Here is a 27,814-nt window from a genome sequence, read left to right on the forward strand (position 1 = left end):
GATGGGGTGATGTCCGCTCCTCTATACAGTGGATGATGGGGGGGATGTCCGCTCCTCTATATAGTGGATGATGGGGTTGATGTCCGCTCCTCTATATAGTGGATGATGGGGGTGATGTCCGCCCCTCTATATAGTGGATGATGGGGGTGATGTCCGCTCCTCTATACAGTGGATAATGGGGGGGATGTCCGCTCCTCTATATAGTGGATGATGGGGGTGATGTCCGCTCCTCTATATAGTGGATGATGGGGGGGATGTCCGCTCCTCTATATAGTGGATGATGGAGGTGATGTCCGCTCCTCTATATAGTGGATGATGGGGGGGATGTCCGCTCCTCTATATAGTGGATGATGGAGGTGATGTCTGCTCCTCTATATAGTGGATGATGGGGGTGATGTCTGCTCCTCTATATAGTGGATGATGGAGGTGATGTCTGCTCCTCTATATAGTGGATGATGGGGGTGATGTCCGCTCCTCTATATAGTGGATGATGGGGGTGATGTCTGCTCCTCTATATAGTGGGTGATGTCCGCTCCTCTATATAGTGGATGATGGGGGTGATGTCTGCTCCTCTATATAGTGGATGATGGGGGGGATGTCCGCTCCTCTATATAGTGGATGATGGGGGGGATGTCCGCTCCTCTATATAGTGGATGATGGGGGTGATGTCCGCTCCTCTATATAGTGGATGATGGGGGTGATGTCCGCTCCTCTATATAGTGGATGATGGGGGTGATGTCTGCTCCTCTATATAGTGGATGATGGGGGTGATGTCCGCTCCTCTGTTTGATGGATGATGGAGGTGATGTCCGCTCCTCTCTGTGATGGATGATGGGGGTGATGGCCGCTCCGGTTTAACCCTTTCTCTCTCTCGTAGCTCCTGGATCTCCGCTGCGGGTGCAATGACCAGTCTGGACGGCAGCCATGGAGAGAAATCACGCCAAACCTCAGCCAAGACCACCGCCCCCAAAGTGGAGGTCCATCGCTCTGTGTCCCGTGAGACCCTCACCATCCGCTTCTCGGCTATGGGGACGGAGGAAGAGGAGGAGGAAGAGACCCTCAGTGAGGACATGGAGGACCAGAAGGTGGTAACGGCGGTGGAGGCCAGCGAGGACCTCTGCTTCGATAGCGGTGCACACACGGCCTCCAGCCCCGCTGCCTCCCCTGCTGACGCCATGCTTCAGCCTTCATTGCCAACCCCGCTGCCTGCCGCCATGCCAAGCACAGGCGCGCCCGGGCCCTTCAGCGCCGTGCCATTACCCCTGTCAGCGTCTCTCAGCAGCCTGGACTCCGCCAGCGCGTCTCCTCCCTTCGAGCAGAAGCCATCGCTGGTCTGCTCACCCTCCAAGGTGTCCACGGCTGCACCTGCCACGGCCGGACCTAAGCCGTTCCTGAGCTTGGTCAAGTCTCTGTCCGCTGAGGTGGAGGCTAGAGAGGCCGCGGCGCCCACCCGGCATCGGCACCTGATGAAGACCCTGGTGAAGTCTCTGTCCACGGACAAGCAGGAGGCGGAGGGCGTCTCGCCCCGACCACCCGACTCCAAACTCAACCTACACCTGTTCAAGCAGTTTACACAACCGCGGGGGAGCGGCGGAGACTCCAAGACCGCCCCGTCCTCGCCCATCACCTCACCGGCTGACGGGCGATCCTTCTTCAAGGTGACAGAGGTGGAGGCCAAGATCGAGGACACCAAGAGGCGCCTCTCGGAGGTGATCTACGAGCCCTTCCAGCTGCTCAGTAAGATCATGGGCGACGAGGCCTCCAGCTACAGGTCCAAAGCCTTGTCCTCCAGCGCCTCCGAGCTGTCCAACCTCTCCAGCCTCAACGGCCACCTGGAGGCCAACAACAACTACAGCATCAAGGAGGAGGACGGGGATGATGAGGGCATCCCCGGGGAGGAGAAGGAGGCGGCTGGCAGCAGGTGCGCTGCGCTGGCCCTGGACTCCTGTTCGCTGTCTGCCCTGGTCAGTAAGGAGGACGAGGAGTTCACCGAGCTTTACTCTGAAGACTTCGAGGATGAGGAGGAGGAGGCGGCAGAGGAGGAGGAAGCAGCCAGGATCTGCGGCGCTGTGGACGATCATGGTGATGTGTACACGGAGGCCCCCGAGGTCCCCGCTCTGACGCTCTACCTCCTGGTGCTCGCCGTCTATGCCTATCTCCTCCTCCCCCTCCCCACTTACCTGGAGGGCCTATGTCTGGGAATGGCCGTCGGCTTCATGGCCGCCATCGCCATCATCTGGCTTTTTGCATCTCCTCGCTCTTCACGTATGTGCCGAATCGAGACCCCAGCGGAGCCACTGAACATCGCAGAGCCGGACATATGGAAGGTAAGCACAGTGCTCGCTGGGGCATCATGGGTTAGAGCGGGGCCCTGTCTTCACACTGTGCTTGTCTCTTAGGGGTGGATGAACGAGATCCAGAGCTACGACCCGGAGACGTACCACGCCACCCTGACCCAGTCAGTGTACGTCCGGCTGGAGGGCGCCACGCTGCGCCTGTCCAAACCCAACAAGAACGTGTCCCGCAGAGCCGCCTTCAACGAGGCCAAAGCCGACGTCACCTACGTCAGCCAGAAGATCTACGACCTGACTGCCTGCAAGGTGAGCAAAGCTCCTCACCACAGCTGTGAGGGGCCCCCGCCGCCATGTTACCTGCTGTTATCAGCCGCCTCTCTCCACACAGGTCCTCCTCGTCCCGCTCAGCCTGGCACGGAAGCGGCTGTGGAATAAGAAGTACCCCATCTGCCTGGAGCTCGGCCGGCAGGAAGACTTCATGTCCAAGGCTCAGAGGGAGAAGGAGACCACCGAGGAGGAGAAAGGGGAGACCCCGACCGAGGACGGCAGGAAGGGCGCCTCCCAGCAAGATGGCAACAAGGCCCCCGCTAGCGGCAGGGACCACGTGCTTTACCTGTTCGGGAGGACGGGCCGAGAGAAGGAGGAATGGTTCCGCCGGCTGCTGCTGGCCTCCAGGATGAAGAGCGACGTGAAGAAGGCCCTGAAGTCAGGTACGTCAGCTGCACGATATATACACCCCTGGCCCCCAGAACTGCTGCATGACATCCCGTGTATCATAGGGCATCATACAGTGGCATGTAAAAGTTTGTGCACCCTTGGAGATCTGTGTGCTCAGATATCTTTTGACCAAGGTTTCAGACCTTAATTAGCCTGTTAGGGTTATGGCTTGTTCACCATCATCGTTAGGAAAGGCCGGTGATGCCAATTGTTCAGAATGTAATTGAGAAATGTCAGTTAGCAAGAACAGTGGAGGTCAAGATAAGGTCTGGAAGACCAAGCAGAATGTCAGTGAGAGTTCTCATAGGATTGCTAGAGAGGCAAATCAGAACCCCCACTTGACTGCAAAAGACCTTCAGAAAGATTTAGCAGACGCTGGAGTTCAGAGACACCTGCACAAACATGGCCTTCATGGAAGAGGCATCAGAAGAAAACCTCTCCTGCGTCCTCACCATGAAATTCAGCGCCAGAAGTAGCAAAAGAACATCTAAACAAGCCTGATGCATTGTAGAAACAAGTCCTGTGGACCGATGCGGTAAAATAGACCTCTGTGGCCACAATGATCACATGTATGTGAGGAGAACAAAGGGCACAGAATTTCAGGAAAAGAACATCCCGCCAACCATTAAGCATGGGGGAGGATCAATCATGCTTTGGGGTTGTGTTGCCGCCAGTGGCATAGGGAACATTTCACGGGTAGAGGGAAGAATGGATTCAATGACATTTCAACAAATTCTTGATGCAAACATAACACCATTTGTAAAAAAGCTGAAGGTGAAAAGAGGATTCTACAAATGGTTAATGATCCTAAACACACGTCACAATCCACAATAGACGACCTCAAAAGGCGCAAGCTGGAGGTTTTACAAAGGCCCTCACAGTCCCCTGATCTGAACATCATTGAAAATCTGTGGCGAGACCTCAAAATAGCAGAGGAGGCAAGACGCCCCAGGAATCTCACAGACCTGGAAGAATTCTCCAAGGAAGAATGGAGGAAAATCCCTCAAACAAGAACTGAAAGACTCTTGTCTGGCTACAAAAAGCGTTTACAAGCTGTGATACTTGCAAAAGGGGGCGCTACTAGGTGCTAACCATGCAGGGCGCACAAACTTTTGCATCCGCCCATTTTCCTTTTTATAATTTAAAAAAAAAATTAAAATGTAAAAGATGAAAATATATATATTTTTGCCTAAAATACAAAGGAAATGTGTCATCTGTAACTTTCGGCCTTTTAGATCATTTCATCTTCAACGTGCTTAACTGTTCACAATAACAGATTTTGACCAGAGGTGCCCAAACTTTTACATGCCACTGTACTATATATCCCCCTGTCCCCCCTGGACTGCTGCTCGCACACAGCCGGCAGGGCAGCCCATGTATCATATATATTGTGACGTCACAGCTTTTCTTAATTATGGCAGGCATACTTTCTGCTGGCAAGAGCAGTATACCTTTATTTTCATGTTGACTTTTGAACTTGTGTTGTTCTTTGGTTGCTCAACACAGAATATTGTTCATATAAACCTGAATGCTGATCACTTGAGGTGATGTTTGGTAATTGATGAATGGCTGTTATCTACATCTTATATCAGCTCTTATAAGGTATTGTCTGCCATACAGGGACTCTGGACGATGGATGTTTGCTAGATAAGTTAAATACCACTGTAGGGTGTTTGCCAGCCAACATTGGGGGCATATTCGAGCATTGTGAATTAATATCATGACTATGGAACTATTAAGGACACCTTGCTGCCCCTTTTTACCATCAACCCTGAGAGATATCGCACCAAGTTCCGGACTTTGTCTCGCCAGGGGGTCTCCTATGTAGAAATTGGCAGTCAACGCCCCTGGCTTGACGATAGGGCTGCCCACTCTGCTGCTGCCCTATGGGACTTGATTGTGCTCGAGCAACTTATGGAGAAAATGGCCCCAGAAATACGAGAGGGGGTAGCCGACCGGAAGCACGACACACCAGAGCTAGCAGCCCGATTGGCTGACTAGTTTACAGCCAACCGACCCCGCTGGAGACCTGATATGCCCACCGATCTCAGAAGAACTCTCAACCAAAGGCTAGACTGGCCACCAGTCACTCAAGCTGGACTATACCGCTACCCAACAGAAAACTCCCCGGGACAAAAGGTTACCAACAGTACCCGTGATTTGCCGAACCCACAACGCTGTTATACATGCAGGCGCCTTGGACACGTTGCCAAAGAGTGTCCCCAGGGCTAGGGCCCCATGCCTGGAGCCCATCTGCCAGCCCAGCCGGTCAACATCTGCCAAAACGAGCCAGCCAGATCTGAGGGACGCTACCCCCGGGATACACCAGCAGCAGAGGAAGTGATCTATCCCGTCCATACTCTATGGCAGGTTGGCCACCTTACACCAGCCAACCTCCATCGCCACATCCAGCCTGTCAAGTTTGGTGACATCCAGGCCCAGGGACTTCGGGACACTGGGTCTTCCATCACCATGGTCAGCACAGATATTGTCCCACCAGAACACTATTTACCCGGCCACCAAGTAACCATCTCCCTGGCTGAAGGTCAGCTCTCGGACATTGCTCTAGCACGTGTGCAGTTGGACTGGGGTACCGACCAGGGAGAAGTCGAGGTGGAACTCATGGACGGCCTCCCCACACCTGTTATTTTGGGGAACGATCTAGGACAAGGACTGTCCAGCCAATTTGTCTCAGTCATCACCTGCAGCCAAGCAACATTCTGATGTGGATCCTTCTGCCACCCCGTCCAAGGATAACCCACACTCCAAGCTTCCATCATCCACCTCTGAGCCTGCGGTGGTGAGTAGCCCTGACCAGACTGTGGGGAGACAGATCGCAAGGACTTTAGAGAAGCTCAACTCACGGACCCCACCATAGAGCTTGCCCGCAGTGGGAGGTTATAGATGGGAGAATGGACTGTTATATCGGGAAAAGCCCACATCCTGCCTCGAGAGACCCTGGTCCTGTATACATGAACTCATGGTTCCCCAGCAGTACCGACCCCCAACTCCTATGCTTGGCCCATGACGTCCCTGCAGCTGGGCACATGGGGGTCAAAAAGACCCAGGCCCATCTGCTGCGTAGTTTCTTTTGGCCAAGGGTCTCTCAAGAGGTGCGGAAATACCGATCCTCTTGCCCGGTTTGTCAACGGATGGGGGGAGCACCCTATCGTGCCCCTCTCCAATCCATACCCTTGATAGGGGAACCGTTCCAGAGGGTTGTCATAGATTTAGTGGGCCACTTAGCCGCAGCAGAAAGAGGTTCATCCTCATCCTAGTAGATTTTGCCACCCGGAAGCCGTTGCCCCGTCACCTATAGATGCGGAGCATGTGGCTCAAGTTCTACTGGACATTTTTGGTCGAGTAGGGTTTCCGTACGAGATATTGACCGACCAGGGGATCCAGTTCCAAAGCGAGCTGATTCAGACCCTCTAGGTGAAACATTGTGTCCGCCCCATGCGCACCACCATGAAACTAACGGGTTGTGTGAGCTCTTCAACACAACGCTCAAGCAACTCATTAGTCGGTATGTGGAGTCCGAGGAGGGAGACTGGGAGAAAAATCTGCAGCTGCTCCCGTTCTCCTACCGGGAGGTCCCGAATTGCTGTACGGCCAAAATGTGCGAGGGCCGTTGGAGTTAGTACGAGAAATTTGGGAGGGCACTTTCCCCACGTTGGCTGGTCCGTTCACCATCACCTAGAAATGCGGGGAGACTGACTACACCGTGGATCGAGCAGGTGTACGTGAACGGACCTATCATGTCAACAGGCTAAAGGCTTAGGAGGAAAGGGAAGTTACCAATATAGCAGTTTGCTGTCCCTCTTTAGATGACCCAGATGTGGCCCAGATCCCCGACTTATTAGTGGAATCCAAAATGGGAATGGGGGTAACGGATGACCCGTTGGGAGAGCGGCTTGGTCCATCACAGAGGCAGCAGTTAACAAGACTGCTTGGAACATATGGCTCCCTGTTCACAAGTCGGCCTGGTCGGACCCCCCTGGTCCAACATCGGGTCAACACAGGGGTAGCCACTCCACTCCGACAACCCGCCTACCGGGTGACACCTCCAGTGTTGGCAATGATGAAGGCCGAGGTGGATGACATGATGAATATGGGGTTCATATTTCCATCCCATACCCCATGGGCCGCCAGTGTAGTGTTAGTGCCCAAGAAAGGCAAGAGTACGCGCTTCTGTGTGGACTATAGGCGACTCAATGAGGTCACCGTTACAGACGCCTACCCCATGCCTCGGGTGGATGAACTACTAGACAGATTAGGAGGATCTCGGTTCATATCTACCATCGATCTGAGCAAGGGATACTGGCAGATCCCACTCACAAAAGAGGCTCAAGACAAGTCTGCGTTCATCACCCCTTTTTGGCCTGTATGAATTTACCAGGATGTCATTTGGGATGAAGAACGCCCCGGCTACCTTCCAAAGGATGGTGGACCAGTTACTAGAGGGACGTCAGGGGTATGCCCAGGCCTACTTGGATGACATCGCTATCTTCAGCGACACCTGAGAAGAGCATCTTCAGCACGTGTCCCAGGTGCCGCAGAGGGTAGCCAAAGCCCAGCTTACAACCCAACAAGTGCCAGATGGGGATGGCCGAGGTACAATATCTGGGACATCAGGTGGGAAGTGGGTGCATTCGTCCTGAACCCGCAGAAGTAGAAGCCATTACCCAGTGGCCTCGCCCAGCCAACCAAAAACAGGTCCGCGCATTCCTAGGGACCGCAAACTATTATCCAAAGTTTATCCCCAATTACAGCACAGTAGCAAAGCCCCTCACTGACCTCACCACCAAAAGATATGCCCGCAATTTCATCTGGACCCCAGAATGCCGGTCCCCATTCCTCCAGTTGAAAACCCAGCTAGCCCAAAGCCCAGTCCTGACTGCTCCTGACTTCTGCCGCCGGTTCATTGTCCAAACAGAGGCATCGGATACTGGACTGGAAACAGTACTCAGTCAAGTGGGGGACGATGGTCAGGAATACCCAATAGACTATGTCTCCCGAAAGCTGTTAGACCGGGAGAGGGCCTACGCCACCATAGAAAAAGAATGCTTGGCCATAGTCTGGGCCCTACAAGAAATTGCAGCCTTACCTCTACGGCAAGGAATTCACAGTCCTAACCGACCACAATTCTTTACGTTGACAAAATCAGACTGCTGGAGACAATGGACGTTTACTCCGATGGAGTCTGGCCCTACAGTCCTATAATTTTTCAATCTCCCATTAAAAGGGCAAAGATCATGGAAATGCAGATGGACTGTATAAGACAAGTGGAGAAGGATGATCGGAAGCCAGCCACTACAGGATCCAGCAGTCTACGGGGCTAATTAAGAAGGGGGAGCAATGTGCCGACACAGCTTCTCTAATTAATTATGACAGACATACTTTCTGATGGCCAAGAGCAGTATACCTTTATTTTTATGCTGACTTTTTAACCAGTATTCTTCTTTGGTTGCTCAACACGGACTATTGTTAGTATAAACCTGAATGCTGATCACTTGAGGTGATATTTGGTAATTGATGAATGGCTGTTATCTACATCTTATATCAGCTCTTAATGTATCGTCGGCCATTCTGGGACTCTGAACAATGGATGTTTGCTAGATATGTTAAATACCATTGTAGGGTGTTTGCCAGCCAACATTGGGGGGATGAGCTGTGGATATTCGAGCATTGTAAATTAATATCATGATCCCTGACACTTGACCTGTGAGTGGTGGGCTTGAAAGGACAAATGTGAACTATAAAAAGGGGGTCTCTGCGTCTGTTCAGAGAGACGCTACAGGATGACAGACTATGGGACCACAGCGCTGGCTGGAAAGAGACAGATCTGCTCCATTGCTGAACTCTCAGACGATGTGAAGAATCCAGGTTGGGACACTCAGGTCACCCGGCCACATATCCCCCCACTCTAATCCCGGCGGGTCAGCGGAAGGGTGAGGCTGTGTAATCTGCTCCATCTCATGTATTTGCTGGGACTGTTCTGTATGTTATTGATTGCTGGCGGTTCAATAAATTATTGTCACACTATTTACCATCACCCTGCGTTGTCTGAGTAGTGGTCTGCCCACAGAAGACCCCAGGTTTAAACATTAATATATCCCCCTGTCCCCCCAGGACCGCTGCTCGCACACAGCCGGCAGAGCAGCCAGTCCGGGATCCTCACCCACAGCCGCAGCAGCAGTAAGGGCAGCACGGATGAAGTTCTGTCCCAGGTCCACGCCAAGGAGCTGCCCGCCGGCGTCAGGCAGAAGGTACTGCTGGACTACAGTGTGTACATGGCCCGGTGTATCCCACAGGAGGAGCTGAGTCCGGAGGAGAGCCCCGTAACCAGTGCCAACAGCAGCCCCACAGCAGCCAAGACGGTAAAGGAGCCAGGCGTCTAGCAATGGCTGGGGGGCCAGAGCCAGGCGTCTAGCGGTGTCTGGGGTCCGGAGCCGGGCGCCTAGCGGTGTCTGCTTGGGCCGGAGCCGGGCTCCTAGCGGTGTCTGCGGGGGCCGGAGCCGGGCGCCTAGCGGTGTCTGGGGGGCCGGAGCCGGGCGCCTAGCGGTGTCTGGGGGGCCGGAGCCGGGTGCCTAGCGGTGTCTGCCGGAGCCGGGCGCCTAGCGGTGTCTGCGGGGGCCGGAGCCGGGCGTCTAGCGGTGTCTGAGGGGCCGGAGCCGGGCGCCTAGCTGTGTCTGGGGAGCCGGGCGCCTAGCTGTGTCTGGGGAGCCGGGCGCCTAGCTGTGTCTGGGGAGCCGGGCGCCTAGCTGTGTCTGGGGAGCCGGGCGCCTAGCTGTGTCTGGGGAGCCGGGCGCCTAGCTGTGTCTGGGGAGCCGGGCGCCTAGCGGTGTCTGCGGGGGCCGGAGCCGGGCGCCTAGCTGTGTCTGGGGAGCCAGGCGTCTAGCGGTGTCTGGGGGGCCGGGCGCCTAGCGGTGTCTGGGGAGCCGGGCGCCTAGCGGTGTCTGCGGGGGCCGGAGCCGGGCGCCTAGCTGTGTCTGGGGAGCCAGGCGTCTAGCGGTGTCTGGGGGGCCGGAGCCGGGCGCCTAGCGGTGTCTGGGGGGCCGGAGCCGGGCGCCTAGCGGTGTCTGGGGGGCTGGAGCCGGGCGCCTAGCGGTGTCTGGGGGGCCGGAGCCGGGCGCCTAGCGGTGTCTGGGGGGCCGGAGCCGGGCGCCTAGCGGTGTCTGGGGGGCCGGAGCCGGGCGCCTAGCGGTGTCTGGGGGGCCGGAGCCGGGCGCCTAGCGGTGTCTGGGGGGCCGGGCGCCTAGCGGTGTCTGGGGGGCCGGAGCCGGGCGCCTAGCGGTGTCTGGGGGGCCGGGCGCCTAGCGGTGTCTGGGGGGCCGGGCGCCTAGCGGTGTCTGGGGGGCCGGGCGCCTAGCGGTGTCTGGGGGGCCGGAGCCGGGCGCCTAGCGGTGTCTGAGGGGCCGGAGCCGGGCGCCTAGCGGTGTCTGCAGGGACCGGAGCCGGGCGCCTAGCGGTGTCTGGGGGGCCGGGCGCCTAGCGGTGTCTGGGGGGCCGGGCGCCTAGCGGTGTCTGGGGAGCCGGGCGCCTAGCAGTGTCTGGGGGGCCGGAGCCGGGCGCCTAGCGGTGTCTGCGGGGACCGGAGCCGGGCGCCTAGCGGTGTCTGCGGGGACCGGAGCCGGGCGCCTAGCGGTGTCTGCGGGGACCGGGCGCCTAGCGGTGTCTGCGGGGACCGGAGCCGGGCGCCTAGCGGTGTCTGCGGGGACCGGGCGCCTAGCGGTGTCTGGGGGGCCGGGCGCCTAGCGGTGTCTGGGGGGCCGGGCGCCTAGCGGTGTCTGGGGGGCCGGGCGCCTAGCGGTGTCTGGGGGGCCGGGCGCCTAGCGGTGTCTGGGGAGCCGGGCGCCTAGCGGTGTCTGGGGGGCCGGAGCCGGGCGCCTAGCGGTGTCTGGGGGGCCGGAGCCGGGCGCCTAGCGGTGTCTGGGGGGCCGGAGCCGGGCGCCTAGCGGTGTCTGGGGGGCCGGAGCCGGGCGCCTAGCGGTGTCTGGGGAGCCGGGCGCCTAGCGGTGTCTGGGGAGCCGGGCGCCTAGCGGTGTCTGGGGAGCCGGGCGCCTAGCGGTGTCTGGGGGGCCGGAGCCGGGCGCCTAGCGGTGTCTGGGGAGCCGGGCGCCCAGCGGTGTCTGGGGGGCCGGAGCCGGGCGCCTAGCGGTGTCTGGGGGGCCGGAGCCGGGCGCCTAGCGGTGTCTGGGGGGCCGGAGCCGGGCGCCTAGCGGTGTCTGGGGGGCCGGGCGCCTAGCGGTGTCTGGGGAGCCGGGCGCCTAGCGGTGTCTGGGGGGCCGGAGGTGGGCGCCTAGCGGTGTCTGGGGAGCCGGGCGCCTAGCGGTGTCTGGGGGGCCGGAGCCGGGCGCCTAGCGGTGTCTGGGGGGCCGGAGCCGGGCGCCTAGCGGTGTCTGGGGGGCCGGAGCCGGGCGCCTAGCGGTGTCTGGGTGGCCGGAGCCGGGCGCCTAGCGGTGTCTGCGGGGACCGGGGCCGGGCGCCTAGCGGTGTCTGGGGGGCCGGGCGCCTAGCGGTGTCTGGGGGGCCGGGCGCCTAGCGGTGTCTGGGGGGCCGGGCGCCTAGCGGTGTCTGGGGGGCCGGGCGCCTAGCGGTGTCTGGGGGGCCGGGCGCCTAGCGGTGTCTGGGGGGCCGGGCGCCTAGCGGTGTCTGGGGGGCCAGAGCCGGGCGCCTAGCGGTGTCTGGGGGGCCAGAGCCGGGCGCCTAGCGGTGTCTAATAATCGGGCCATCATCTTGCTCCTCCCTCCACAGGGCGTCTCCGGACAGGTGGGCGCGGAGCAGCCGGTCCCTGCGGAGCAGGTGGTCCTGGCGCAGCAGGCCTGGGTGAACGCTTTGCTCGGGAGGATCTTCTGGGACTTCCTCGGGGAGAAGTACTGGTCCGACCTGGTGTCAAAGAAGATTCAGATGAAGCTCAGCAAGATCAAGGTGGGCACACCACTACCCTCATCATTGTCCTGATGTGAGGGCTAATCGTCTTTGAGACCACAGTCTGCAGGGAGACTTTGCTGTAAGAGTTAACCTCTTCTTGGCTGTGTACAGTGGGGGTCTCCTCCGAGCTGCCGGCCGTTGCTCCCCCGCTCAGTAAGCCGCTTTCCTCTGGAGATCAGTAGTAAATCCCTGACGTGTGGCGTCTCTGTACTGTGGCCACAGTGAGCGCCCCCTGCTGGCACCTCCCAGCTGCTGCCGCTCCCTCTCCTGGGGGGTTATACACATCTGCCCCAGTGTCTCCCCGGGGCCTCTGGAGATCAGGCCCCCATGTGTAGAGTCTCTGGGGGTCCGTGCGCCCCATCACACAGATAATGATACCGGTCTTTCCTGTCCCCGCAGCTGCCGTACTTCATGAACGAACTGACGCTGACCGAGCTGGACATGGGGGTGTCTGTGCCGAAAATCCTCCAGGCCTTCCAGCCAACCGTCGACCACCGAGGTAGCATGTCCGCCGCCAAGGGGGGGCGTTCTGGGACCTCTGCGCCTGCACTGGGAATCCCTCCACCTGCCGCGCTCTGTCTTTTGTTCCCCGCCTGCCCCCCGCGCTCTGTCTTTTGTTCCCCGCCTGCCCCCCGCGCTCTGTCTTTTGTTCCCCGCCTGCCCCCCGCGCTCTTTTGTTCCCCGCCTGCCCCCCGCGCTCTGTCTTTTGTTCCCCGCCTGCCCCCGCGCTCTGTCTTTTGTTCCCCGCCTGCCCCCGCGCTCTGTCTTTTGTTCCCCGCCTGCCCCCCGCGCTGTCTTTTGTTCCCCGCCTGCCCCCCGCGCTCTCTTTTCTTCACCGCCTGCCCCACGCGCTCTGTCTTTTGTTCCCCACCTGCCCCCGGCGCTCTGTCTTTTGTTCCCCGCCTGCCCCCCGCACTCTTTTTCTTTTCTTCCCCGCCTGCCCCCCGCGCTCTGTCTTTTGTTCCCCGCCTGCCCCCCGCGCTCTGTCTTTTGTTCCCCGCCTGCCCCCCGCGCTCTGTCTTTTGTTCCCCGCCTGCCCCCGCGCTCTGTCTTTTGTTCCCCGCCTGCCCCCCGCGCTCTTTTCTTCACCGCCTGCCCCACGCGCTCTGTCTTTTGTTCCCCACCTGCCCCCCGCACTCTGTCTTTTGTTCCCCGCCTGCCCACCGCGCTCTGTCTTTTGTTCCCCGCCTGCCCACCGCGCTCTGTCTTTTGTTCCCCGCCTGCCCCCGCGCTCTTTTGTTCCCCGCCTGCCCCCCGCGCTCTGTCTTTTGTTCCCCGCCTGCCCCCCGCGCTCTGTCTTTTGTTCCCCGCCTGCCCCCGCGCTCTGTCTTTTGTTCCCCACCTGCCCCCCGCGCTCTGTCTTTTGTTCCCCGCCTGCCCCCCGCGCTCTCTTTTCTTCACCGCCTGCCCCCCGCGCTCTGTCTTTTGTTCCCCGCCTGCCCCCCGCGCTCTCTTTTCTTCACCGCCTGCCCCACGCGCTCTGTCTTTTGTTCCCCACCTGCCCCCCGCGCTCTGTCTTTTGTTCCCCGCCTGCCCCCCGCACTCTTTCTTTTCTTCCTCGCCTGCCCCCCGCGCTCTGTCTTTTGTTCCCTGCCTGCCCCCCGTGCTCTGTCTTTTGTTTCCCGCCTGCCCCCCGCGCTCTGTCTTTTGTTCCCCGCCTGCCCCCGCGCTCTTTTCTTCACCGCCTGCCCCCCGCGCTCTGTCTTTTGTTCCCTGCCTGCCCCCCGTGCTCTGTCTTTTGTTTCCCGCCTGCCCCCCGCGCTCTGTCTTTTGTTCCCCGCCTGCCCCCCGCGCTCTCTTTTCTTCGCTTGCCCCCCGCGCTCTGTCTTTTGTTCCCCGCCTGCCCCCCGCGCTCTGTCTTTTGTTCCCCGCCTGCCCCCCGCGCTCTGTCTTTTGTTCCCCGCCTGCCCCCCGCGCTCTGTCTTTTGTTCCCCGCCTGCCCCCCGCGCTCTGTCTTTTGTTCCCCGCCTGCCCCCCGCGCTCTGTCTTTTGTTCCCCGCCTGCCCCCCGCGCTCTGTCTTTTGTTCCCCGCCTGCCCCCCGCGCTCTGTCTTTTGTTCCCCGCCTGCCCCCCGCGCTCTGTCTTTTGTTCCCCGCCTGCCCCCCGCGCTCTGTCTTTTGTTCCCCGCCTGCCCCCCGCGCTCTGTCTTTTGTTCCCCGCCTGCCCCCCGCGCTCTGCCTTTTATTCCCCGCCTGGTTGCGCTCTGTCTTTTGTTCCCCGTCTGCCCCCCGCGCTCTGTCTTTTGTTCCTCGCCTGCCCCCCGCGCTCTGTCTTTTGTTCCCCGCCTGCCCCCCGCGCTCTGTCTTTTGTTCCCCGCCTGCCCCCCGCGCTCTGCCTTTTGTTCCCCGCCTTCCCCACGCGCTCTGTCTTTTGTTCCCCGCCTGCCCCCCGCGCTCTCTTTTCTTCTCCGCCTGCCCCCCGCGCTCTCTTTTCTTCTCCGCCTGCCCCCCGCGCTCTGTCTTTTCTTCTCCGCCTGCCCCCCGCGCTCTGTCTTTTCTTCTCCGCCTGCCCCCCGCGCTCTCTTTTGTTCTCCGCCTGCCCCCCGCGCTCTCTTTTGTTCTCCGCCTGCCCCCCGCGCTCTCTTTTGTTCTCCGCCTGCCCCCCGCGCTCTCTTTTGTTCCCCGCCTGCCCCACGCGCTCTGTCTTTTCTTCTCCGCCTGCCCCCCACGCTCTCTTTTCTTCTCCGCCTGCCCCCACGCTCTCTTTTGTTCCCCGCCTGCCCCCCGCGCTCTGCCTTTTGTTCCCCGCCTGCCCCCCGCGCTCTGTCTTTTCTTCCCCGCCTGCCCCCCGCGCTCTCTTTTGTTCCCCGCCTGCCCCCGCGCTCTGTCTTTTGTTCCCCGCCTGCCCCCCGCGCTCTGTCTTTTGTTCCCCGCCTGCCCCCCGCGCTCTGTCTTTTGTTCCCCGCCTGCCCCCCGCGCTCTTGTCTTTTGTTCCCCGCCTGCCCCCCGCGCTCTGTCTTTTGTTCCCCGCCTGCCCCCTGCGCTCTGTCTTTTGTTCCCCGCCTGCCCCCCGCGCTCTGTCTTTTATTCCCCGCCTGGTTGCGCTCTGTCTTTTGTTCCCCGCCTGCCCCCCGCGCTCTGTCTTTTCTTCTCCGCCTGCCCCCCGCGCTCTGTCTTTTGTTCCCCGCCTGCCCCACGCGCTCTGCCTTTTGTTCCCCACCTGCCCCCCGCGCTGTCTTTTCTTCCCCGCCTGCCCCCCGCGCTCTCTTTTGTTCTCTGCCTGCCCCCCGCGCTCTGTCTTTTCTTCCCCGCCTGCCCCCCGCGCTCTCTTTTGTTCTCTGCCTGCCCCCCGCGCTCTGTCTTTTCTTCTCCGCCTGCCCCCCGCGCTCTCTTTTCTTCTCCGCCTGCCCCCCGCGCTCTCTTTTGTTCCCCGCCTGCCCCACGCGCTCTGCCTTTTGTTCCCCGCCTGCCCCCCGCGCTCTCTTTTGTTCTCCGCCTGCCCCCCACGCTCTCTTTTGTTCTCCGCCTGCCCCCCGCGCTCTTTTGTTCTCCGCCTGCCCCCCGCGCTCTGTCTTTTCTTCTCCGCCTGCCCCACGCGCTCTCTTTTCTTCTCCGCCTGCCCCCCGCGCTCTGTCTTTTGTTCCCCGCCTGCCCCCCGCGCTCTGCCTTTTGTTCCCCGCCTGCCCCCCGCGCCCTGTCTTTTCTTCTCTGCCTGCCCCCCGCGCTCTCTTTTCTTCTCCGCCTGCCCCCGCGCTCTCTTTTGTTCCCCGCCTGCCCCCCGCGCTCTCTTTTGTTCTCCGCCTGCCCCCCGCGCTCTCTTTTCTTCTCCGCCTGCCTCCCGCCCTCTGTCTTTTGTTCCCTGCCTGCCCCCCTGCCCTCTGTCTTTTGTTCCCCGCCTGCCCCCCGCGCTCTGTCTTTTGTTCCCCGCCTGCCCCCCGCGCTCTGCCTTTTGTTCCCCGCCTTCCCCACGCGCTCTGTCTTTTGTTCCCCGCCTGCCCCCCGCGCTCTGTCTTTTCTTCTCCGCCTGCCCCCCGCGCTCTGTCTTTTCTTCTCCGCCTGCCCCCCGCGCTCTGTCTTTTCTTCTCCGCCTGCCCCCCGCGCTCTCTTTTCTTCTCCGCCTGCCCCCCGCGCTCTCTTTTCTTCTCCGCCTGCCCCCCGCGCTCTCTTTTGTTCTCCGCCTGCCCCCCGCGCTCTCTTTTGTTCTCCGCCTGCCCCCCGCGCTCTCTTTTGTTCCCCGCCTGCCCCACGCGCTCTGTCTTTTCTTCTCCGCCTGCCCCCCACGCTCTCTTTTCTTCTCCGCCTGCCCCCCACGCTCTCTTTTGTTCCCCGCCTGCCCCACGCGCTCTGCCTTTTGTTCCCCACCTGCCCCCCGCGCTCTGTCTTTTCTTCCCCGCCTGCCCCCCGCGCTCTCTTTTGTTCCCCGCCTGCCCCCCGCGCTCTGTCTTTTGTTCCCCGCCTGCCCCCCGCGCTCTGTCTTTTGTTCCCCGCCTGCCCCCCGCGCTCTGTCTTTTGTTCCCCGCCTGCCCCCCGCGCTCTGTCTTTTGTTCCCCGCCTGCCCCCCGCGCTCTCTTTTGTTCCCCGCCTGCCCCCTGCGCTCTGTCTTTTGTTCCCCGCCTGCCCCCCGCGCTCTGTCTTTTGTTCCCCGCCTGCCCCCCGCGCTCTGTCTTTTGTTCCCCGCCTGCCCCCCGCGCTCTGTCTTTTGTTCCCCGCCTGCCCCCCGCGCTCTGTCTTTTGTTCCCCGCCTGCCCCCCGCGCTCTGTCTTTTGTTCCCCGCCTGCCCCCCGCGCTCTGTCTTTTATTCCCCGCCTGGTTGCGCTCTGTCTTTTGTTCCCCGCCTGCCCCCCGCGCTCTGTCTTTTCTTCCCCGCCTGCCCCCCGCGCTCTGTCTTTTCTTCCCCGCCTGCCCCCCGCGCTCTGTCTTTTGTTCCCCGCCTGCCCCCCGCGCTCTGTCTTTTCTTCCCCACCTGCCCCCCGCGCTGTCTTTTCTTCCCCGCCTGCCCCCCGCGCTCTCTTTTGTTCTCCGCCTGCCCCCCGCGCTCTCTTTTCTTCTCCGCCTGCCCCCCGCCCTCTGTCTTTTGTTCCCTGCCTGCCCCCCTGCCCTCTGTCTTTTGTTCCCCGCCTGCCCCCCGCGCTCTGTCTTTTGTTCCCCGCCTGCCCCCCGCGCTCTGCCTTTTGTTCCCCGCCTTCCCCACGCGCTCTGTCTTTTGTTCCCCGCCTGCCCCCCGCGCTCTGTCTTTTCTTCTCCGCCTGCCCCTCGCGCTCTGTCTTTTCTTCTCCGCCTGCCCCTCGCGCTCTGTCTTTTCTTCTCCGCCTGCCCCCCGCGCTCTCTTTTCTTCTCCGCCTGCCCCCCGCGCTCTGTCTTTTCTTCTCCGCCTGCCCCCCGCGCTCTGTCTTTTCTTCTCCGCCTGCCCCCCGCGCTCTCTTTTCTTCTCCGCCTGCCCCCCGCGCTCTCTTTTCTTCTCCTCCTGCCCCCCGCGCTCTCTTTTGTTCCCCGCCTGCCCCCCGCGCTCTCTTTTGTTCCCCGCCTGCCCCCCGCGCTCTCTTTTGTTCCCCGCCTGCCCCACGCGCTCTGTCTTTTCTTCTCCGCCTGCCCCCCGCGCTCTCTTTTGTTCCCCGCCTGCCCCCGCGCTCTGTCTTTTGTTCCCCGCCTGCCCCCCGCGCTCTGTCTTTTGTTCCCCGCCTGCCCCCCGCGCTCTGTCTTTTGTTCCCCGCCTGCCCCCCGCGCTCTGTCTTTTGTTCCCCGCCTGCCCCCCGCGCTCTGTCTTTTGTTCCCCGCCTGCCCCCCGCGCTCTGTCTTTTGTTCCCCGCCTGCCCCCCGCGCTCTGTCTTTTGTTCCCCGCCTGCCCCCTGCGCTCTGTCTTTTGTTCCCCGCCTGCCCCCCGCGCTCTGTCTTTTGTTCCCCGCCTGCCCCCCGCGCTCTGTCTTTTGTTCCCCGCCTGCCCCCCGCGCTCTGTCTTTTGTTCCCCGCCTGCCCCCCGCGCTCTGTCTTTTGTTCCCCGCCTGCCCCCCGCGCTCTGTCTTTTGTTCCCCGCCTGCCCCCCGCGCTCTGTCTTTTGTTCCCCGCCTGCCCCCCGCGCTCTGTCTTTTGTTCCCCGCCTGCCCCCCGCGCTCTGTCTTTTGTTCCCCGCCTGCCCCCCGCGCTCTGTCTTTTGTTCCCCGCCTGCCCCCCGCGCTCTGTCTTTTATTCCCCGCCTGGTTGCGCTCTGTCTTTTGTTCCCCGCCTGCCCCCCGCGCTCTGTCTTTTCTTCTCCGCCTGCCCCCCGCGCTCTCTTTTGTTCTCTGCCTGCCCCCCGCGCTCTGTCTTTTCTTCCCCGCCTGCCCCCCGCGCTCTCTTTTGTTCTCTGCCTGCCCCCCGCGCTCTGTCTTTTCTTCTCCGCCTGCCCCCCGCGCTCTCTTTTCTTCTCCGCCTGCCCCCCGCGCTCTCTTTTGTTCCCCGCCTGCCCCACGCGCTCTGCCTTTTGTTCCCCGCCTGCCCCCCGCGCTCTCTTTTGTTCTCCGCCTGCCCCCCGCGCTCTCTTTTGTTCTCCGCCTGCCCCCGCGCTCTTTTGTTCTCCGCCTGCCCCCCGCGCTCTTTTGTTCTCCGCCTGCCCCCCGCGCTCTGTCTTTTCTTCTCCGCCTGCCCCACGCGCTCTCTTTTCTTCTCCGCCTGCCCCCCGCGCTCTGTCTTTTGTTCCCCGCCTGCCCCCCGCGCTCTGCCTTTTGTTCCCCGCCTGCCCCCCGCGCCCTGTCTTTTCTTCTCTGCCTGCCCCCCGCGCTCTCTTTTCTTCTCCGCCTGCCCCCCGCGCTCTCTTTTGTTCCCCGCCTGCCCCCCGCGCTCTCTTTTGTTCTCCGCCTGCCCCCCGCGCTCTCTTTTCTTCTCCGCCTGCCTCCCGCCCTCTGTCTTTTGTTCCCTGCCTGCCCCCCTGCCCTCTGTCTTTTGTTCCCCGCCTGCCCCCCGCGCTCTGTCTTTTGTTCCCCGCCTGCCCCCCGCGCTCTGCCTTTTGTTCCCCGCCTTCCCCACGCGCTCTGTCTTTTGTTCCCCGCCTGCCCCCCGCGCTCTGTCTTTTCTTCTCCGCCTGCCCCCCGCGCTCTGTCTTTTCTTCTCCGCCTGCCCCCCGCGCTCTGTCTTTTCTTCTCCGCCTGCCCCCCGCGCTCTCTTTTCTTCTCCGCCTGCCCCCCGCGCTCTCTTTTCTTCTCCGCCTGCCCCCCGCGCTCTCTTTTGTTCTCCGCCTGCCCCCCGCGCTCTCTTTTGTTCTCCGCCTGCCCCCCACGCTCTCTTTTGTTCTCCGCCTGCCCCCCGCGCTCTCTTTTGTTCCCCGCCTGCCCCACGCGCTCTGTCTTTTCTTCTCCGCCTGCCCCCCACGCTCTCTTTTCTTCTCCGCCTGCCCCCCACGCTCTCTTTTGTTCCCCGCCTGCCCCACGCGCTCTGCCTTTTGTTCCCCACCTGCCCCCCGCGCTCTGTCTTTTCTTCCCCGCCTGCCCCCCGCGCTCTCTTTTGTTCCCCGCCTGCCCCCCGGGCTCTGTCTTTTGTTCCCCGCCTGCCCCCCGCGCTCTGTCTTTTGTTCCCCGCCTGCCCCCCGCGCTCTGTCTTTTGTTCCCCGCCTGCCCCCCGCGCTCTGTCTTTTGTTCCCCGCCTGCCCCCCGCGCTCTGTCTTTTGTTCCCCGCCTGCCCCCCGCGCTCTCTTTTCTTCTCCGCCTGCCCCCCGCGCTCTCTTTTCTTCTCCGCCTGCCCCCCGCGCTCTGTCTTTTCTTCTCCGCCTGCCCCCCGCGCTCTGTCTTTTCTTCTCCGCCTGCCCCCCGCGCTCTCTTTTCTTCTCCGCCTGCCCCCCGCGCTCTCTTTTCTTCTCCGCCTGCCCCCCGCGCTCTCTTTTGTTCCCCGCCTGCCCCCCGCGCTCTCTTTTGTTCCCCGCCTGCCCCACGCGCCCTGTCTTTTCTTCTCCGCCTGCCCCCCGCGCTCTCTTTTGTTCCCCGCCTGCCCCCGCGCTCTGTCTTTTGTTCCCCGCCTGCCCCCCGCGCTCTGTCTTTTGTTCCCCGCCTGCCCCCCGCGCTCTGTCTTTTGTTCCCCGCCTGCCCCCCGCGCTCTGTCTTTTGTTCCCCGCCTGCCCCCCGCGCTCTGTCTTTTGTTCCCCGCCTGCCCCCCGCGCTCTGTCTTTTGTTCCCCGCCTGCCCCCCGCGCTCTGTCTTTTGTTCCCCGCCTGCCCCCCGCGCTCTGTCTTTTGTTCCCCGCCTGCCCCCCGCGCTCTGTCTTTTGTTCCCCGCCTGCCCCCCGCGCTCTGTCTTTTGTTCCCCGCCTGCCCCCCGCGCTCTGTCTTTTGTTCCCCGCCTGCCCCCCGCGCTCTGTCTTTTGTTCCCCGCCTGCCCCCCGCGCTCTGTCTTTTGTTCCCCGCCTGCCCCCCGCGCTCTGTCTTTTGTTCCCCGCCTGCCCCCCGCGCTCTGTCTTTTGTTCCCCGCCTGCCCCCCGCGCTCTGTCTTTTGTTCCCCGCCTGCCCCCCGCGCTCTGTCTTTTGTTCCCCGCCTGCCCCCCGCGCTCTGTCTTTTATTCCCCGCCTGGTTGCGCTCTGTCTTTTGTTCCCCGCCTGCCCCCCGCGCTCTGTCTTTTCTTCCCCACCTGCCCCCCGCGCTGTCCTTTCTTCCCCGCCTGCCCCCCGCGCTCTCTTTTGTTCTCCGCCTGCCCCCCGCGCTCTCTTTTCTTCTCCGCCTGCCCCCCGCCCTCTGTCTTTTGTTCCCTGCCTGCCCCCCTGCCCTCTGTCTTTTGTTCCCCGCCTGCCCCCCGCGCTCTGTCTTTTGTTCCCCGCCTGCCCCCCGCGCTCTGCCTTTTGTTCCCCGCCTTCCCCACGCGCTCTGTCTTTTGTTCCCCGCCTGCCCCCCGCGCTCTGTCTTTTCTTCTCCGCCTGCCCCCCGCGCTCTGTCTTTTCTTCTCCGCCTGCCCCCCGCGCTCTCTTTTCTTCTCCGCCTGCCCCCCGCGCTCTGTCTTTTCTTCTCCGCCTGCCCCCCGCGCTCTGTCTTTTCTTCTCCGCCTGCCCCCCGCGCTCTCTTTTCTTCTCCGCCTGCCCCCCGCGCTCTCTTTTCTTCTCCGCCTGCCCCCCGCGCTCTCTTTTGTTCCCCGCCTGCCCCCCGCGCTCTCTTTTGTTCCCCGCCTGCCCCACGCGCCCTGTCTTTTCTTCTCCGCCTGCCCTCCGCGCTCTCTTTTGTTCCCCGCCTGCCCCCGCGCTCTGTCTTTTGTTCCCCGCCTGCCCCCCGCGCTCTGTCTTTTGTTCCCCGCCTGCCCCCCGCGCTCTGTCTTTTGTTCCCCGCCTGCCCCCCGCGCTCTGTCTTTTGTTCCCCGCCTGCCCCCCGCGCTCTGTCTTTTGTTCCCCGCCTGCCCCCCGCGCTCTGTCTTTTGTTCCCCGCCTGCCCCCCGCGCTCTGTCTTTTGTTCCCCGCCTGCCCCCCGCGCTCTGTCTTTTGTTCCCCGCCTGCCCCCCGCGCTCTGTCTTTTGTTCCCCGCCTGCCCCCCGCGCTCTGTCTTTTGTTCCCCGCCTGCCCCCCGCGCTCTGTCTTTTGTTCCCCGCCTGCCCCCCGCGCTCTGTCTTTTGTTCCCCGCCTGCCCCCCGCGCTCTGTCTTTTGTTCCCCGCCTGCCCCCCGCGCTCTGTCTTTTGTTCCCCGCCTGCCCCCCGCGCTCTGTCTTTTGTTCCCCGCCTGCCCCCCGCGCTCTGTCTTTTGTTCCCCGCCTGCCCCCCGCGCTCTGTCTTTTGTTCCCCGCCTGCCCCCCGCGCTCTGTCTTTTGTTCCCCGCCTGCCCCCCGCGCTCTGTCTTTTGTTCCCCGCCTGCCCCCCGCGCTCTGTCTTTTGTTCCCCGCCTGCCCCCCGCGCTCTGTCTTTTGTTCCCCGCCTGCCCCCCGCGCTCTGTCTTTTGTTCCCCGCCTGCCCCCCGCGCTCTGTCTTTTGTTCCCCGCCTGCCCCCCGCGCTCTGTCTTTTGTTCCCCGCCTGCCCCCCGCGCTCTGTCTTTTGTTCCCCGCCTGCCCCCCGCGCTCTGTCTTTTGTTCCCCGCCTGCCCCCGCGCTCTGTCTTTTGTTCCCCGCCTGCCCCCCGCGCTCTGTCTTTTGTTCCCCGCCTGCCCCCCGCGCTCTGTCTTTTGTTCCCCGCCTGCCCCCCGCGCTCTGTCTTTTGTTCCCCGCCTGCCCCACGCGCTCTGCCTTTTGTTCCCCGCCTGCCCCCCGCGCTGTCTTTTCTTCCCCGCCTGCCCCCCGCGCTGTCTTTTCTTCCCCGCCTGCCCCCCGCGCTCTCTTTTGTTCTCTGCCTGCCCCCCGCGCTCTGTCTTTTCTTCTCCGCCTGCCCCCCGCGCTCTCTTTTCTTCTCCGCCTGCCCCCCGCGCTCTCTTTTCTTCTCCGCCTGCCCCCCGCGCTCTCTTTTGTTCCCCGCCTGCCCCACGCGCTCTGCCTTTTGTTCCCCGCCTGCCCCCCGCGCTCTTTTGTTCTCCGCCTGCCCCCCGCGCTCTCTTTTCTTCTCCGCCTGCCCCCCGCGCTCTCTTTTGTTCTCCGCCTGCCCCCCGCGCTCTCGTTTGTTCTCCGCCTGCCCCCCGCGCTCTCGTTTGTTCTCCGCCTGCCCCCCGCGCTCTCTTTTGTTCTCCGCCTGCCCCCCGCGCTCTCTTTTGTTCTCCGCCTGCCCCCCGCGCTCTGTCTTTTCTTCTCCGCCTGCCCCCCGCGCTCTTTTCTTCTCCGCCTGCCCCACGCGCTCTGCCTTTTGTTCCCCGCCTGCCCCCCGCGCTCTGCCTTTTGTTCCCCGCCTGCCCCCCGCGCCCTGTCTTTTCTTCTCTGCCTGCCCCCCGCGCTCTCTTTTCTTCTCCGCCTGCCCCCCGCGCTCTCTTTTGTTCCCCGCCTGCCCCCCGCGCTCTCTTTTGTTCTCCGCCTGCCCCCCTGCCCTCTGTCTTTTGTTCCCCGCCTGCCCCCCGAGCTCTGTCTTTTGTTCCCCGCCTGCCCCCCGCCCTCTTTTGTTCCCTGCCTGCCCCCCTGCCCTCTGTCTTTTGTTCCCCGCCTGCCCCACGCGCTCTCTTTTGTTCCCCGCCTGCCCCCCACGCTCTGTCTTTTCTTCTCCGCCTGCCCCCGCGCTCTGTCTTTTGTTCCCTGCCTGCCCCCCTGCCCTCTGTCTTTTGTTCCCCGCCTGCCCCCCGCGCTCTGTCTTTTGTTCCCCGCCTGCCCCCCGCGCTCTGTCTTTTGTTCCCCGCCTGCCCCCCACGCTCTGTCTTTTGTTCCCCGCCTGCCCCCCGCGCTCTCTTTTGTTCTCCGCCTGCCCCCCTGCCCTCTGTCTTTTGTTCCCCGCCTGCCCCCCGAGCTCTGTCTTTTGTTCCCCGCCTGCCCCCCGCCCTCTTTTGTTCCCTGCCTGCCCCCCTGCCCTCTGTCTTTTGTTCCCCGCCTGCCCCCGCGCTCTGTCTTTTGTTCTCCGCCTGCCCTCTGTCTTTTGTTCTCCGCCTGCCCGCCGCGCTGGGATCCCTCACGGTGCAGTGGTGCTTTTCTCGGTTGCAGGGCTCTGGACGGATCTGGAGATCTCCTACACCGGATCTTTTCTGATGACTTTAGAAACAAAAATGAACCTGACGAGACTCGGGAAGGAGCCGCTCGGGGAGACCCTCAAAGTGGGGGAGTCCGGGAAAGAAGGGTGAGCAGTGAGGATGCTGAGGGTGATGAGGTTGGGGGCGCGGGTTGGGTGACTGCCCCCCATTCTGTACATTAATGGTCTGTTCCTGTCTCTTCTCCGCCTCCGCTCCGGGATCTGTGATTGGTGAGTGTAACGTACTGACCTCTGACCCGCGCTCCACCTGCGATCACATGACTCATCCGCTGTGGGTGGAGCTTATAGACGCTAATAAGTTATGGTGTCCTTAGAGAGGACGTGTAAGAATCCCTGCGCTCTCCGCTTCTGACGCCGGTTTCCTTTTTGCGCCGTTGCCAACATCTTCACATCTGCACCTCCGTCCCCTCCCCCGACCTCCCGGGTGTTATTAGTCCTCGTCCCCTCCCCCGACCTCCCGGGCGTTATTAGTCCTCGTCCCCTCCCCCGACCTCCCGGGTGTTATTAGTCCTCGTCTCCTCCCCCGACCTCCCGGGCGTTATTAGTCCTCGTCCCCTCCCCCGACCTCCCGGGTGTTATTAGTCCTCGTCCCCTCCCCCGACCTCCCGGGTGTTATTGGTCCTCGTCCCCTCCCCCGACCTCCCGGGTGTTATTGGTCCTCGTCCCCTCCCCCGACCTCCCGGGTGTTATTGGTCCTCGTCCCCTCCCCCGACCTCCCGGGTGTTATTGGTCCTCGTCCCCTCCCCCGACCTCCCGGGTGTTATTGGTCCTCGTCCCCTCCTCCGACCTCCCGGGTGTTATTGGTCCTCGTCCCCTCCTCCGACCTCCCGGGTGTTATTGGTCCTCGTCCCCTCCTCCGACCTCCCGGGTGTTATTGGTCCTCGTCCCCTCCTCCGACCTCCCGGGTGTTATTGGTCCTCGTCCCCTCCCCCGACCTCCCGGTGTTATTAGTCCTCGTCCCCTCCCCCGACCTCCCAGGTGTTATTGGTCCTCGTCCCCTCCCCCGACCTCCCGGGTGTTATTAGTCCTCGTCCCCTCCCCCGACCTCCCAGGTGTTATTGGTCCTCGTCCCCTCCCCCGACCTCCCGGGTGTTATTAGTCCTCGTCCCCTCCCCCGACCTCCCGGGTTTTATTAGTCCTCGTCCCTTCCCCCGACCTCCCGGGTGTTATTAGTCCTCGTCCCCTCGCCCGACCACCCGGGTTTTATTAGTCCTCGTCCCTTCCCCCGACCTCCCGGGTGTTATTAGTCCTCGTCCCCTCCCCCAGCCTCCCGGACGGATTAGTCTCACTGGGAGGAATGGCTTCCCCGCTGATATCTGTTCCTGCTGCTGCCACCCACATTACTGTGCAGGTTGTGCTGTGTACAGTGGAGCCGTGTGCAGCTCATTCCTGTGTCTCCACCAGCTCCAGACCGAGGGCCTATTACCTGGCAGACAGCGACGAGGAGTCGTCCAGCGCCGGATCCTCTGATGAAGAAGATGCTGCAGAGATCAGTGACCGGCAGCAGATCCTGGGTGTCGAGGGGTAAGGAGCTGTCACAACCCGATCCCACCTGAGCAGCCAAGAGTCTGCTGCACCTTCCTCAGGGGCGGAGTCGTGTGTGGGCGTCTCCTGCTCGGGGGCAGAGTCGTGTGTGGGCGTCTCCTGCTCGGGGGCGGAGTCGTGTGTGTGTCTCCTGCTCGGGGGCGGAGTCGTGTGTGGGCGTCTCCTGCTCGGGGGCAGAGTCGTGTGTGTGTGCGTGTCTCCTGCTCGGGGGCCGAGTCGCGTGTCTCCTGCTCGGGGGCCGAGTCGTGTGTGGGCGTCTCCTGCTCGGGGGCAGAGTCGTGTGTGTGTGCGTGTCTCCTGCTCGGGGGCCGAGTCGCGTGTCTCCTGCTCGGGGGCCGAGTCGTGTGTGGGCGTCTCCTGCTCGGGGGCAGAGTCGTGTGTGGGCGTCTCCTGCTCGGGGGCAGAGTCGTGTGTGTGTGCGTGTCTCCTGCTCGGGGGCCGAGTCGCGTGTCTCCTGCTCGGGGGCCGAGTCGCGTGTGGGCGTCTCCTGCTCGGGGGCCGAGTCGCGTGTGGGCGTCTCCTGCTCGGGGGCCGAGTCGCGTGTGGGCGTCTCCTGCTCGGGGGCCGAGTCGCGTGTGGGCGTCTCCTGCTCGGGGGCCGAGTCGCGTGTGGGCGTCTCTCCTGCTCGGGGGCCGAGTCGCGTGTGGGCGTCTCTCCTGCTCGGGGGCCGAGTCGCTTGTGGGCGTCTCTCCTGCTCGGGGGCCGAGTCGCGTGTGGGCGTGTCTCCTGCTCGGGGGCCGAGTCGCGTGTGGGCGTGTCTCCTGCTCGGGGGCCGAGTCGCGTGTGTGGGCGTGTCTCCTGCTCGGGGGCCGAGTCGCGTGTGTGGGCGTGTCTCCTGCTCGGGGGCCGAGTCGCGTGTGTGGGCGTGTCTCCTGCTCGGGGGCCGAGTCGCGTGTGTGGGCGTGTCTCCTGCTCGGGGGCCGAGTCGCGTGTGTGGGCGTGTCTCCTGCTCGGGGGCCGAGTCGCGTGTGTGGGCGTGTCTCCTGCTCGGGGGCCGAGTCGCGTGTGTGGGCGTGTCTCCTGCTCGGGGGCCGAGTCGCGTGTGTGGGCGTGTCTCCTGCTCGGGGGCCGAGTCGCGTGTGTGGGCGTGTCTCCTGCTCGGGGGCCGAGTCGCGTGTGTGGGCGTGTCTCCTGCTCGGGGGCCGAGTCGCGTGTGTGGGCGTGTCTCCTGCTCGGGGGCCGAGTCGCGTGTGTGGGCGTGTCTCCTGCTCGGGGGCCGAGTCGCGTGTGTGGGCGTGTCTCCTGCTCGGGGGCCGAGTCGCGTGTGTGGGCGTGTCTCCTGCTCGGGGGCCGAGTCGCGTGTGTGGGCGTGTCTCCTGCTCGGGGGCCGAGTCGCGTGTGTGGGCGTGTCTCCTGCTCGGGGGCCGAGTCGCGTGTGTGGGCGTGTCTCCTGCTCGGGGGCCGAGTCGCGTGTGTGGGCGTGTCTCCTGCTCGGGGGCCGAGTCGCGTGTGTGGGCGTGTCTCCTGCTCGGGGGCCGAGTCGCGTGTGTGGGCGTGTCTCCTGCTCGGGGGCCGAGTCGCGTGTGTGGGCGTGTCTCCTGCTCGGGGGCCGAGTCGCGTGTGTGGGCGTGTCTCCTGCTCGGGGGCCGAGTCGCGTGTGTGGGCGTGTCTCCTGCTCGGGGGCCGAGTCGCGTGTGTGGGCGTGTCTCCTGCTCGGGGGCCGAGTCGCGTGTGTGGGCGTGTCTCCTGCTCGGGGGCCGAGTCGCGTGTGTGGGCGTGTCTCCTGCTCGGGGGCCGAGTCGCGTGTGTGGGCGTGTCTCCTGCTCGGGGGCCGAGTCGCGTGTGTGGGCGTGTCTCCTGCTCGGGGGCCGAGTCGCGTGTGTGGGCGTGTCTCCTGCTCGGGGGCCGAGTCGCGTGTGTGGGCGTGTCTCCTGCTCGGGGGCCGAGTCGCGTGTGTGGGCGTGTCTCCTGCTCGGGGGCCGAGTCGCGTGTGTGGGCGTGTCTCCTGCTCGGGGGCCGAGTCGCGTGTGTGGGCGTGTCTCCTGCTCGGGGGCCGAGTCGCGTGTGTGGGCGTGTCTCCTGCTCGGGGGCCGAGTCGCGTGTGTGGGCGTGTCTCCTGCTCGGGGGCCGAGTCGCGTGTGTGGGCGTGTCTCCTGCTCGGGGGCCGAGTCGCGTGTGTGGGCGTGTCTCCTGCTCGGGGGCCGAGTCGCGTGTGTGGGCGTGTCTCCTGCTCGGGGGCCGAGTCGCGTGTGTGGGCGTGTCTCCTGCTCGGGGGCCCGAGTCGCGTGTGTGGGCGTGTCTCCTGCTCGGGGCCCGAGTCGCGTGTGTGGGCGTGTCTCCTGCTCGGGGCCCGAGTCGCGTGTGTGGGCGTGTCTCCTGCTCGGGGCCCGAGTCGCGTGTGTGGGCGTGTCTCCTGCTCGGGGGCCGAGTCGCGTGTGTGGGCGTGTCTCCTGCTCGGGGGCCGAGTCGCGTGTGTGGGCGTGTCTCCTGCTCGGGGGCCGAGTCGTGTGTCTCCCGCTCGGGGGCACACATTTGTGAACGTTTGTGTGTGGTGACCCCTCGGCGGCCCCCCTCGTCTCTGGATTTACTCTCTGTTTCTGCAGGTATCCGGGGCCTCACCGTACGAGCAAGATCATGAGATTTGTGGACAAAATCACCAAGTCCAAATATTTTCAGAAAGCGACAGAGACGGAGTTTATAAAGAAGAAGATTGAGGAAGTGTCCAACACCCCGCTGCTACTGACGGTGGAGGTGCAGGAGTGCCGCGGGACGCTGGCCATCAACATCCCCCCTCCCCCGACCGACCGCATCTGGTGAGTGCCAGCAGCGCTCTGTGTAACTGCCCTGTGTCCTCTGCTCCCCTCCCCGCCCTCTCACCACTCTCCTCCCCGCCCTCTCACCACTCTCCTCCCCGCCCTCT

General features: G+C 63.2%; 1 protein-coding gene across 4 annotated transcripts in view; it reads left to right on the plus strand.

The window, feature by feature from the left end:
• Positions 1–27,711, plus strand: part of TEX2 (testis expressed 2) — a 57,954-nt gene extending 30,243 nt beyond the window's left edge. For 3 of the 4 annotated variants that reach the window (XM_073660350.1, XM_073660349.1, XM_073660348.1), the window contains exons 2-10: positions 878–2,327; positions 2,400–2,600; positions 2,683–3,004; positions 9,144–9,391; positions 11,769–11,942; positions 12,345–12,444; positions 23,364–23,496; positions 24,814–24,933; positions 27,498–27,711. In XM_073660350.1, the coding sequence (XP_073516451.1) occupies positions 903–2,327; positions 2,400–2,600; positions 2,683–3,004; positions 9,144–9,391; positions 11,769–11,942; positions 12,345–12,444; positions 23,364–23,496; positions 24,814–24,933; positions 27,498–27,711 (2,937 nt within the window). In that variant the 5' untranslated portion in view covers positions 878–902. The remainder of the gene's footprint in view (positions 1–877; positions 2,328–2,399; positions 2,601–2,682; positions 3,005–9,143; positions 9,392–11,768; positions 11,943–12,344; positions 12,445–23,363; positions 23,497–24,813; positions 24,934–27,497) is intronic. The other variant, XM_073660351.1, reaches the window with a different exon arrangement.
• Positions 27,712–27,814: the final 103 nt, after the last annotated feature.

Source organism: Phyllobates terribilis, unplaced genomic scaffold (assembly GCF_046119375.1).
Source record: "Phyllobates terribilis strain yellow unplaced genomic scaffold, ASM4611937v1 Scaffold_25__1_contigs__length_18738178, whole genome shotgun sequence".
NCBI classification, from domain to species: domain Eukaryota; kingdom Metazoa; phylum Chordata; class Amphibia; order Anura; family Dendrobatidae; genus Phyllobates; species Phyllobates terribilis.